Source organism: Topomyia yanbarensis, chromosome 3 (genome assembly GCF_030247195.1).
Source record: "Topomyia yanbarensis strain Yona2022 chromosome 3, ASM3024719v1, whole genome shotgun sequence".
Taxonomy (NCBI): Eukaryota; Metazoa; Arthropoda; class Insecta; order Diptera; family Culicidae; genus Topomyia; species Topomyia yanbarensis.
Window position 1 is genome coordinate 306,250,798 of NC_080672.1, and position 12,677 is coordinate 306,263,474.

The 12,677-nt window shown below is 39.1% G+C and overlaps 1 protein-coding gene across 1 annotated transcript in view; it reads left to right on the forward strand.

The window, feature by feature from the left end:
* The window catches only part of LOC131693004 (nucleosome-remodeling factor subunit NURF301), a 66,302-nt gene that overhangs the window by 21,603 nt on the left and 32,022 nt on the right, over positions 1–12,677 (forward strand). The window contains exons 8-9 of the mRNA XM_058980440.1: positions 3,771–5,007; positions 5,074–5,225. Coding sequence (XP_058836423.1) covers positions 3,771–5,007; positions 5,074–5,225 — 1,389 coding nt within the window. The remainder of the gene's footprint in view (positions 1–3,770; positions 5,008–5,073; positions 5,226–12,677) is intronic.

The following is a 12,677-nucleotide window of genomic DNA, read 5'->3' on the forward strand; positions in this document are numbered from 1 at the left end:
TTCACTGTGTTAGAGCAGCATGAGTTGAGATTGCAAACAACAATTACCGTCACATACAGCAAATGAAACAAATGAAGTCTATCTTGTGGTTATGTAACCAGGTCCATGATGCGGTAAATTTTTAAATTTTACTTGTTTACTATTCATAATCTCGAGACAAAGTGATACTAGTTACATTTAGAAACAATGGCGGATTTTTCCACAATTGAACGGTAGGTTTCGTTACGTTTGTGATAAGATCTCCCAAATTGCTCTCCAAAACATTACATGCTTTGGAAAAGGCTATTAAAAATTATTGAAACTTGCGGGTCACCAGTAGCGAGATACCTCAGTGCCATTGCCAAACGAATTCTTGGACTTAAAGCCCTAACACTTTCCTTGGTAAGCTTTGGACGGACGAGTTTCAATAACTTTTTATAATCTTCTGGGTTCATTCTGACGTAGTTGAAAAACAATTCTGGATCTCGTTTGAGCTTCATCGTGAAGGTACTGTAAGCACCATGTCGATCTCGAAACCGCCAGGTATCTCGTATTCAGGATCGTTTTTCTGTTTACTTCCTAAACTTAAATTTAATTGGTGAATTTAGCCTCAGTAAGCGATTCAAAAAATATTTTTCGAGCTGCATTTCTGTTTTTGTGGGAAACATGAAAATTACAGCAGCGACCCTACATAAAAGCAAAGATAATGGGCCTTATTCTCACAGTTGCGTGTCATGTGATCAAGCGTGCTATAAAAAGCTGAGATACATCTTTAAACCCAGAAGCACTTTTTAAAATGCTGGATTATTTTAGGAAAATCCAGCCTAACAGCAGTCCATACTAACCATAATTGAAAAATCACTTGAGTCTAAAGAAAGTTAGCTGCGTTCTGAGATATTCAAGAAGCATTTGACAATGAATCAAACGATTCAATGAAGAATGTTATGAATCAACGTAATTTTAACAGAACTATTGTGGATTGGATTTCCTAAATGTTAAATAAAAGCGAAATAATATGCAGTTATGGAAGTTCAACAATCATGGCAAGGGCTGTGAAAGGTTGTTCATAAGGAGAGGTACTCACCTCTGTTGTGGCCATTGGTAATTGATTGACTACTGGAGGCTAACGAACTTGAAATAATTGGTTTTGCGGACGACATACATAGTAATTATTTTTCGAAGGAAACACAAACAAATAAAGGTAGATTACTATCCATAAACTCTCATAAGACCACGGTTATTCCATTTATACGTAAAAGAGCATTTAAAATACCTGACCTATATTTGGAAGGAACAAAATTAGTCCTTTCGTTGAAGGTAAAATATCTAGGATGGATCAAAATAGCAAGCTCAGTTGGAATTTACATCGCGAAGTGATCAAGGCACGTGTAATTGACATTTACGGATTTGAACCAAATTTGGAGGAATTGTTCATCTAGGTCAAATTTTTGTGTCAATGGAACCACCCATCGGGCCGTGGGATCAAGCCCCCTTTTGACAAATTGCTAAAACCCTTGATTTTCTTTTGATCATATTTCCGGTTCTATTTACTCTAGAATCAAGCCTCAATATTGTTTTTGAAGAAAGTTGTTCAAGGAGTCTAGAAAAAGTATTATTTTTGGCGGCAGTGCTACCAACTATGCGATTTTCTCAGTAAAAAGGTTAAAAGTTAATTTTTCTCTCAATACATATATTTTAATTTTGAGATACGCGTCAGACGAGAAAAAAAGTTTTGCACCCGATATTTTCTTCTATTGCAAATTGAAATTAGTAAAGTTTTATGGAGTAAAGTGATACAGGGGTGATATTCCTGTCAACGCCTAACTATCCACATGGTTCCATTGAAAAATGGATGCTCATTTCGATACCCGCCACTAAGTCTATTTCAATCGATTGGGCATCAAATGCTGGATTCCCAGGACCGGTGTGTCGCGGTCCTTCTGTGAGGCAGGATGGCTGTTTGGATTTGTTCATGGGAGCAACGATATAAAAGAGTTGGATATCCCGATACCAGGATCAAGATCAACAGTTTTCCTACAGGATCTAATGGGATAGCATAGAGGTGTGGTTCATATTGGTTTTCGGCATCTAGAGGTTGGTTAGCAATGGAGGACAAAAGATAAGTATTGTGACCCTAATTTTAAAATATAACTAGCTGAATCAGGTGCATTCTACCACGCCCATCGGAACAAAGTAAACGAAATGTTGGTAGTTCAAATATATAAAAAATACCAGGTGTGTCATTTTACAAAAGTCTGATGGAAGCACGGTGCAGTTTGTTGTTGCATCAATTGACATTTTTCCATTTCCATTCCGTTTCAATTGTTTGGCGAATCAACCTGCGATAAAGACTGTAAGATGTGTTCCTGGTCACTTTAGCGAGTTTGGACGGTTTAATTTAATTTTCCATATTGAACGATCGTGGATTTTCTACCAGTATTGAAAAGAACCGTTATACTTACCGAACAAATAACTACGCTGCACAGTAGTTATTTGTTCGGTAGCACAACATTCAAAACAATGAGAGAGAGTAAAGGCGCTTTAACCTGGGCTTATTAGCCAGGGCAACGTGTAAATACTTCTGTCCCATTCCAAAGGACCAACGGAGTGACATTAACCCTTCTTAGCCAAGTCTCCCAACGATTTATTATGTCCCCTTTAAACTGAAACGGTCGGTACGGTTGTCCTCGTTTCTTCCTTCTTTAAGATTCAAAACAATTCGTTAATTTGATTATTCATTAAATCAATAATTTAATTGCCGTCTTATTTTGAAACATCTTCAAACCCAACTCTGCACAGTAGGCCTGGCTGCTTAAATATTTGCGATATATGAAAATATGCTTCAAATATTAATATTGACATGAAAAACACTACAGAATAACTGCAGTGTTTTCCAGGCTGCTTTCCAATACTGGCTGTGTAAGGGTTAGAATAGAATAGAATACATATCTCGACAAACACGAATGCGGCCTAAAAGCCAAATGTCAAAATTCTCTTTGAAAAGAAATTCCGGACAAATAGTTAATGGCCAAACACAGTTCGTAGCAGTTAATGAAAGAGAAAACTTTTCTCTTTTGTTTACTACCAACACCTGGGATTGGCGATCAACGGTTTGTCCGGAATTTCCACTCAAAGAGAATTTTGACAGTTGGCTTTTAGGCCCTAATCATATGTTTGTCGAGATATATTTTAATTTTGAAAAATTTGGTGCCATCGTGTTCCTCGAACATTTTTACATAGAAAACACCTATAACCTCAATATAATTAGTATCTGTCAAAATTTTCTCCATCATTTTCGTTGCATCGTTGGCTACTTTGAACCGAAATTTGGCGTTTGAGTGAATGTCCACGTAGACTTTTAATTATTTATCGCTTAAGATTTTGTCGACATCTACCGGATGTTGCCGTGTTCAACGGTTCTAGGTAGACGACATATTCTTTCCTTCCGACTGTTCCCTCGACGTTCGTATCTTTTTCTCTCGGTTTTCCTATGAGCTGTCACTTGACTGAATAATTTGGTCCGACTCTTTTCGTTGGGTTCCCGTGAGACAAATGTACGATTATGGGCAGTGTAATGGTTACAAAAAAGCTAGAATTTGCACTTACCCAAACACGAGCTTGTCATAGCGTGTCTTATAACGACTCATGAGTACATTGAATATATATGCCGATGTGCAATTCATCGATTGATCGATTCAAAATGCATTTAACTACATGCTATATTTTTGCCATTCATTTCGAGTTTAAAAGCACACTAAAATTTAAATCAATCTGTGAATTCATAATTCCAGGTTCAAGCCACCAGTACAACACCCCAGCAGCAAGCGGCAACGCAACAGAAAATCATCATCAACAACCAACAGGGCACGGTGCAGAAAATCATCACATCAAGTGGACAGGTAATTAGCACGACAACCGAGGGCCAAGTGCAGAAGGTCGTGACCCAGTCGAATCTCCAGCAGCTGCTGCAAGGTGCCGGCCAGAAGGTGGTCGTAGAGCAAAACGCTGGTCAGAGTCCAGTGCAGACTCAGAAGGTACTGGTCGCTACAACGCCGACGGGTCAAACCGTACAGAAACAGATTCTCATTCAAAATACGAGCCCGGGAACGCCTCAGCAAATTATTATCAATCAGGCTGGCGGTCAGAAGGTGGTTCAACAAATAGTGGCATCACCGGGACAGCAGATAATGATTGGCGGTCAACGCATCATATTGAATGCGGCTGGCGGACAGAAGATTATTGGCAATCAACCGATACAGATTCAGCCAAACCAACAGATCCAGCAGCAAGTGCAGCAGCAGGTCCAGAAAATACATCAAATTGTGGCGAGTCCCCAACAAGTACAACAACCACAGCAGATACAAATACAAATTCAGCAACCTGTTGTCCAACAACAGCCGCAGCCACAGGTCCAAACAATTCAGACTCAACCTGCTCCGCTTACTCAAGGACAAAGTTTGACACAGCAGTTGTCCAGTGGTAAGCTACAACTGGCCAATCTAAACGGCCAGCAAGTATTGATAAGGCCACTGGGCAACAATCAAGCGCAAGTGGTGGCTCATATCAAAACACAGCCAAACGGCACTGCACAAATTATTCCTCTGGGTAATGCGGTCGATCCACCAGCGGTACAACCTCAACCTCAGCTTCAACCAGTGCAACAAATTGTTCAAGCGGCACCGCTTCAGCAAACCACCATTCAACAAGTTGTCCAACAACAACAACAACAACCAGTATCACAAGCAAACGTTGTTCAGCAGGTATTGAATACGTCAGGAGGATCACACACTACTTTCCAGCAGCTGGCAGCTGCTCAATCTCAGCAACAACAACAACAATCATTAGATCCCGTCGAGCAGAAACTACTACAGGGTCAACCCCCGGGAACGGTGATCAAGTGTGTGACTGCTCAAGTAATACAAACACAGCAGGGACCGCGAATAGTACTTCAAGGGTTGCAGGGTTCCGAGTTCACGCCGCAACAATCGGCCTTGGTCCAGCAGCAAGTTAAACAGCAATTGTTAAAAGGTACGTTTTCTTGATCTAATCCTGTTCTAGTCAACCAGCTTTACTATTATTACTTCTTTTCAATAGCACAAGAGTCTAACGGTAAGCAGGGAGTTCTCGGTCCAACTAAAATCTACCTAGCTATTCAACCGGCTCAACAAGCGGCTCAGCCACCGCCCCTGGCTCCAGTGCAAATAAAACACGACGGGGGTACGACCCAGATACAGCTCCATCAGCAAGTAAGTCGTTTTTAGATTTGTGTATTGTTTCGTTTCACTTCGAATTGTTGTTCCTGACGAGGTTTTATCTCTGTCCGTCGTGGAGCAGAAAAGTGTGATGGTGAACACAGTTATTTTTCACCGATTGAAATGTTAGCTTGCGACGTACTGTCGGCGCGCACGTACGTCGAAATGAGACTAGGGTTGCTGTACATAGAGTGCACTTATCAGTATTGTACATATTATAGACTAGCTTTTCGGGGGAACAAATTCTAAATAAGGGTATAGTTGGTGGAAAATAATTGTGCTCCCATTTTACAGATCTTGCAAATGTTTTGATAGATTTTTGTTTTTTAATTTACTGGGAATACAAATCAGGGACATTTTATTTTGTTAGGATTTAAAGTTTGGTAATTTTATTGTATACTTTTTACACTTGTGTATCGACTCGAGGTTAGACAACGTCACTACAAAAGATAGACGCAAACTGACGTGCAAAAATTGTGAGACATTTTTACTTATTTTGTTTAATAGCGAATAGCACTGATAACAATTTTAAAATAATATACATAGTGAAGTTTATAAATTTTCTCCTCGCCGGTTTAATTTTGTAGAGCCATTCCTTTTTATCATATCGAATACCTGCGCGTTTTGTTTTGTCCCTGTGATCATACCTACTTTAATACAGAACTCAAATGTGCTGCCAAAAATAATTCAGCAGGCTGTGGATTGAAATTTTAAGTAGGCAAAACTTCTTAATGAGATTAACTAACATCACCGAGCATTACGTGTACCTTCTAGTTTTCGAGTTATTGTGTAGGTGAAACGGATTGGTAGGATGACAGATAGTCGGTTTTCAAATATGAATACTTTTTGCTGACTAATGGCAAATTGTATCAACTTTTGCATCATCTTCCTGAAACATTCATTTTCAGCTCGTTCAACCAGTAAGGTAATGACTATTCAGGTGCAATGAGTAAACACAGCTGATGGGTTAGACAGTATCTATTTGTCGTATTAACCTTTTATAACTATTTCTCAATCAATCAATTTTCGCTGCCGCATGATTCGTAATTATCGCCAGAAAAAGTAATTAGCACTTCAGTTAACAGAAACGGCAAATTTGTCATCTCTCCTTCCATGCACAGTAGATACACAAAAAAATCAATCCACACAATGCAGCGAATTGAAAGCACGTCGTTTGGCACAACAGCAAGTGACTTACACTTTACTATGGCATAATGGTCATTTGGCATAAAGTTTGTTTGGCATAATTTCAAATTTGTTTATAACCGAATGAAAGTTTTTTTCGTCCGAGCCACAAAACTCAATTTCGATTTCGTCTCATCAGAACTTGACACTAACTTAGAGCTAGCGTTAATATGCGCTAAGTGCTACCTACTGCTTTAGGATACTTTTCCGAATCGGTCGACTGGGGATTTGGATCGTCGTGGGCTGTTACTACCTCAGCTCGTGGCATGTCATAGTTGCTAGAGCCGTCTGGTAGAACTGGTATCCGCTTAACTATAACGATACATAAGTTGATGCAATACTTTTGGAAAGCGCCGAGAGCTGCTTGATCAGGTTGTGTTGTTCCACTGCCGCGGATGTCATTGATAAAGAGTTCCTTATTTCGAAAATCGATCAACAATCTGAAAAAGAAACTCAAAAAACAGCTGCTCTTAGAAGAAAATACGTAGATTAAATGTAATAATTCTAAAGGCAATCAATATCAATCAGGTAATATATGGTATGCTGTAAAACAGATCTTTTTCATAAATTTTGAGGCGTTAAAACGGTAACATGTTTGTTGTTTACATACCAATTATGAAGATGGTGCGATTTGTTTTTATGCAACTATGGCTGAAACATGTATGTCCTAGATCAGAGAAAATCGATCCAAACAGACTGTTCAACAGAAGCTAACAAGAAAAACTGGCAAATTCTTGCTGTTCCTTGATTACAGCTTACAGCTTGGGACAACTGAAAGCGGATATTGACCTAAAAATGTGGGACTTCATGCAAGAAGTGTCCTTATTTAGTTGGCGGCACTATGTGGTGTAGTTTTGAGACTAGATTCGGCACAGGAATAACGTATCAAAAAATACTTGATTTGGCAGGCGATTTGCACATGTAGGCTGAAAAGCGAAGTTTTCGCAACAATTGGCACCAACAATCAAGCTATTTATATCAAGAGTGTCTTTTGCCAAAAGCGCTTATCCTATTTTGAAGAAGCACAGTTGTGCCGTGCTGTTGTGGTAAGATTACTAAGTCACAACGAAAAAATTACTCAGGAATTGTGTACCACCAACAACGTACAATTTGTACCCAAAGACAAAACCACCCCTCAAACTCACCTGAGCTGCACTCATTTGAAAAATATTGAGCAATCGCCAAGCACCTCAAGGAAACTACGAAGATTGTCGAAACGCATAAAACATTTCAAATTAAATAGGCGTTATGCATCCAATAAAGTGTACACAAACGAGGTACAAAATCTGAAATGCAAAGCGCGTCCGCGGGAAGAAAATGCATTGAATTAGCCTCATACCATTCCCGCATTTTCTCAAAATAGCAAAAAATATTTGGCTGATCCACAAAATGGTTGATTTCAGCATTGATGGTGCCTGGTATAACTAAAACTTTACCTTCTCTTATAAAGAATTCCTTGTCAAAAAAAGGTATTTCGTTGCGAATTTTGACATGGTGATCTAACGTCAATCGATCCTTCACGCTTTTAAGTGCTCTTCTGAAAGATGTCGGTTATGTAATAAGAACTTGGTGATCTTTAGAAATCTACACTGAACACCGAGATGCAGATTTGAAACCATGGCACACACGACAAATGTAATGATTACTTTACCTCAGAAAAAAACTGTGAGCAGTGGTGCGAAATCTCAAATTCAAGTTCAAAACTAGCATTCTTTTTGAACACGCCGTTCTCATTCATACACTTCCAAGCTGACCAAACCTTCACGAAGAATCGAATGCCTTCAGGGAAATATAAATTCATTCATCAACCAATGCATTCATTTAATATATGTGGACAAATTAAAGGTTCTACCATCTGGCTGGCATCTTATGCATTTTCGAGGATAAGTAAATGGCGTTATCTATGTCCAGGTCTCGATAATCCCACTCACAGCCTAGAAGTTAAATTCAGTTTGTAATTGAATGACTGCGCTGCACCGAGTGAATGAGAGATGAAGCAAACAACCTATACACCCTTTAACGCGGTGGACATAAATCGAAATTCGTTGCTCTTTCAAGCTTACTCGTGGATGTTAATATTTCTGTGCTCTGGTTGAGAGCTTTTGAACAGAGCGAGAAAATACAGTAAAGACCCGTTTTTATCAGCCCCTTGGCGAATTTTAAACTGATAAAACAGGGACATTGATAAAATCGGGACATATATATTTTTTTCTCTTTTTTAATAAACCGAAGCTCTTAACATATTCTTTTTTGGTCCTTAGATATAGCCGCGCAACATTTTTGATTATGTACTTTAAGTTCCCCTTAAGGGGGTCTGACAGCGCAAAATTTATAAAAAAATGATATTTTTATTTTTGCATTTTTCGGATCTAAGATAAGAAATATATGTCCAAGAAAGGATTTACTCGAATTCAACTTGGTTCGTCTGCTAGAGCCCATCAAACTACCAACTATCAATTTCCATATTAAGCTGATAAAATCGGGTCGAAAAGCTGATAAAATCAGGGGTAAATTAAATCGGGTGCTGATAAAATCGGGTGCTGATAAAATCGGGTCTCCACTGTAGTTCAATTTGTGGTCAGATTCTTTATACGACTCTGTAGCGTGTAGTCGCAGGCTCGGTTGTTATGAACTGGAAGCTATTTTGACACAACAGTTTTTCGATGGGAACTTAATAAACTCTTGCTCTTCAGATGGTTGTATTCGAGATTTTCAGAATTATTTTATAAAGCATAATGGGAGAAGTGCTATATTCCGTATGTCAGAGCAAAATTTTCCAATTGATTTATTTCTATCTTGACATCAACGCAACACACAATTACACCATCCATGGGATATGAATAATAGATCTCGAAGAGAAATTGCAAAATTTGATTAATGTTTGGCCCGTATATGGCGCCGGTGGCCAGTTAGCCTGGGTTCAATTTCAGCTGAGGCCGCTGAGATTTTTCTGAGGTCACGTCTTCCTTTGTAAGGGAAGTAAAGCCGTTGGTCTCCGGTCCATGAGTTTATGGATAGATATCTAGTTGAGATAGTGAAGCCACCTCTCTGGCGTCGGTAAAGAAGAAGTAAAATCCAACTTCTATCCTTCTAACAAATGTCCTTCTCCCGTGATACTTGTGGAGTGCGCAGTAGTATATACGGCCTCTAGCAAAAGCAAGCATCGGACTAACCATTCCTTCCCTTTCCTTCTGCGATTTTCGTTCGGGCCTGTCCGCCGCCGATTGCACATTTTGAAAGATGTTTCGTTACTCCCAAGCATCATTATCTACTTATTCCCTGCGCAAAATCAGCTAGTCCAGATCGATAACGGAAGTAGCAGCCTAGGGGTGGTCGCAAGCTCAAGCTCATTTTGATCAATTTTTGACCCGTCGTAAAAAGAGATTAAGCTGGTTGTGATTGTTGTAATAATTTCGTGTTTGCTTTTCAGGTGTACTTAAAATGTTTGATTATGAATGCGATGCAACACCCGATGGACAAACGAACATACTAACTACCTGACAATGTTCTCTTTTTCATAGAATTGTCTGCCTCATAAAAAAATATTTCGCACATCATTACATTGGTTATAGAATAGTGGGTATAAGGCCAAGTTCCCTCCAACCCCGAGAGATACCAAATAGATAAGCTTTTGAACAAACTTAAATGTTGATGTGGTCCACTAGGCACTGATACATCATTATCAACATCATTGTAGTCATACAATCCAGGTAATCCGAACCATGTATTTTGGATTTTTAGGTTAGTCAATCTTGGCCGCTATTCTCCAGATTCCATCAGTCTCTTTGAACGACCTCCACACGCACATTTTCCTCCATTACTGTATGCAGCGAGTGCGGGTTTGTCCGAAGTCGACAGCCGCTTTCACGTTCTCTGTGGTGCATAACTTTAGTTTCCGGCATTCGTGTCACATGCCTAGCATCCTGTAGTCTGCCGTAACTCTTCCGATGTCAGGATGTTTGCATACCTACACTACCATGGTACGCATAACAGTCCCAAATGTGGAATTCATGCGGTTGTGTCATTATCTATTTTCTATTGTGCAGGCGAGTATTGAATGTAGCATACTTTTCTCAAATAAGTCGAGCACTCGTTAGTCTGATTCTTTCAACGCACATGCCTCATGGACAGGGAATATCATTGATTTGTTATGGAGAAATTTTTGTGCGTGTTTCTCGTCAGCATTTACAGTCAATTCGATTCTCTCAGCCTCCCTTTTATAAAAACACAAATGCCTCCTCCACTACTCCGCGATCAACGTCAAAGATGTAGTTAAGATCCCAATCTTTTTGCGCTTCAGAACTTTGTATCGATTTTGTTGGCTATTTTCAGCAAATTTGAGACTAAGAGAAACGAAAGCAATGAAATTTAAAGACGGATAGGTATTCTAGAGCGAATCAGTTATAAACTTAGAACGTAAAACTAGGACTAGGTAGGCTCATATGGACATGATCGAAAGAAAATGTAAAGAATTCTTTGCCTTCTGCTAAGTAGGAGTTGGGCGTTGCACCCAAGTCTACCGCATGGTCTATGGTAGAACATGACTCATCATCATGTTTTACCGCCGACACCGGCTTCAGAACATTGTAACACACAAGTACTACGTTGTACAATAGATACGAAAGTGCTTCAATCCATCTAACGGTACAAACGAGTTGGATGGCGCTCCGGCTATTTTAACGCTTCAACGCTGGCCCATTGCTTTCATATATAGCTTTGTCGGAAATCCATGCCCAAGCATTATCTGCCATAGTTCGTTTCATTTCACTGAATCGTGCCACCTTAAAATGCGATGATCGCAAGTTGTCGAAATTTATCCAGAATATGAAAGGAAGATATCTGATCTTTCGTTGACCGTTCTTCACGAAACCCGACAAAGGATTAGGCCAGTGATCGAGTTCTGTTAAATAGAACACGGGATAGTACTTTATAGGCGATATTGAGGATCGTAACCCAAGTCACATTTGTTTCGTGTTCACACTAATGCACTCTTGAATAACCTCTTAAAATTTGCATTTGTAGCATGCTATAAAACTTTAAATGCTGCTTGGGAATGCTTCGGTAGTTATTGCATTTGAGTTTATGATCCTTCTTGTAGATATGGAAAGATTGCCAACGATTTTCCAAGATTGCCAACGAAAGCTGAACAAACCTTTATTACGAGGAAATAAGCTGAACAATAACTGTTCTAGACATTATCCATCTAAATTGTTTGTTGGGTTGTACCGATCACGCGGTGGATTGCTTCGTACAGTCGGTTGGGACTTTTTGAGTTCCTTTACAACGATCTTACCGTTTTTCATGCCTATCGCACTTTGTCTCGTAAGTGTGGATCCACAGCTTGTCCACACTAATACTTAAGTTAAAAATGTAGGGAAAAAATGCATCATTTGCTCTGAGTAGGATGATGGCTATTGTTTCGTGTTTTCAGCAGTAGGAAATCTTAGATTACCTGAAACCTTCAGGTGATGATGAGAAGGTTGACTGGTTAAAACGTTACACCACGCTGGGAATTATTCCATCTTTCAAACATGAACTGTTCTTCATTGCAAAAGGAAGCTAAATTTTGCTGCATAAAAAAATATGATTTGCAAAATTTGTTTTTTTTTTTGGTTTTAGAATCGGTGTATTCTGGAAGATTATATTTGGCACTGTTCTATGCGTTAGCTTAATTGTGCCGTGGGTCTTTTTCTTTTTACATGAGGTAAAACATAAAGCATTTAAATTCGATGCCTGTCCATTGAATTCTGTTGACTGTAACTGTACCTGCGTTGGTTTTCTCGTTCTTGTGGGTCGCTATAATATATCCGTTTTTGTTGGCGTTATAAAAGCAAAGCAAAACCTTGGTACTACATTCCGTAGCGGAACTTGACCTTCTATTTTGACACACTTCACAACCGATTCTTAGTGTGCAGGGCATTACACGGTAAACGTTACGATTCTAATTACATTAAGAATCCTTCCTGAATTCGAACTACCTCTGTACTGCTAGGACAGGGCATTGGTATTTAATTGATTTTTTTTTAATGGACGAGTGTGTGGTGTGTTTTAGGCTGACAAAATGGGGACATTGACAAAATTGGGGCATTGTTAAAATCGGGACATTTTTTTCTTTTCAATAAACCGATGCTGTTCAAATAACCTTCTATGATCCCTAGACACAGATTAATAGCCCTTTCTTAATTTTTAATTTAAATTTCTTTTAATAGGGTCTTCCAGTGCAAAATCTTATAAATAAAAGTTTATTTCTTTTGCATATTT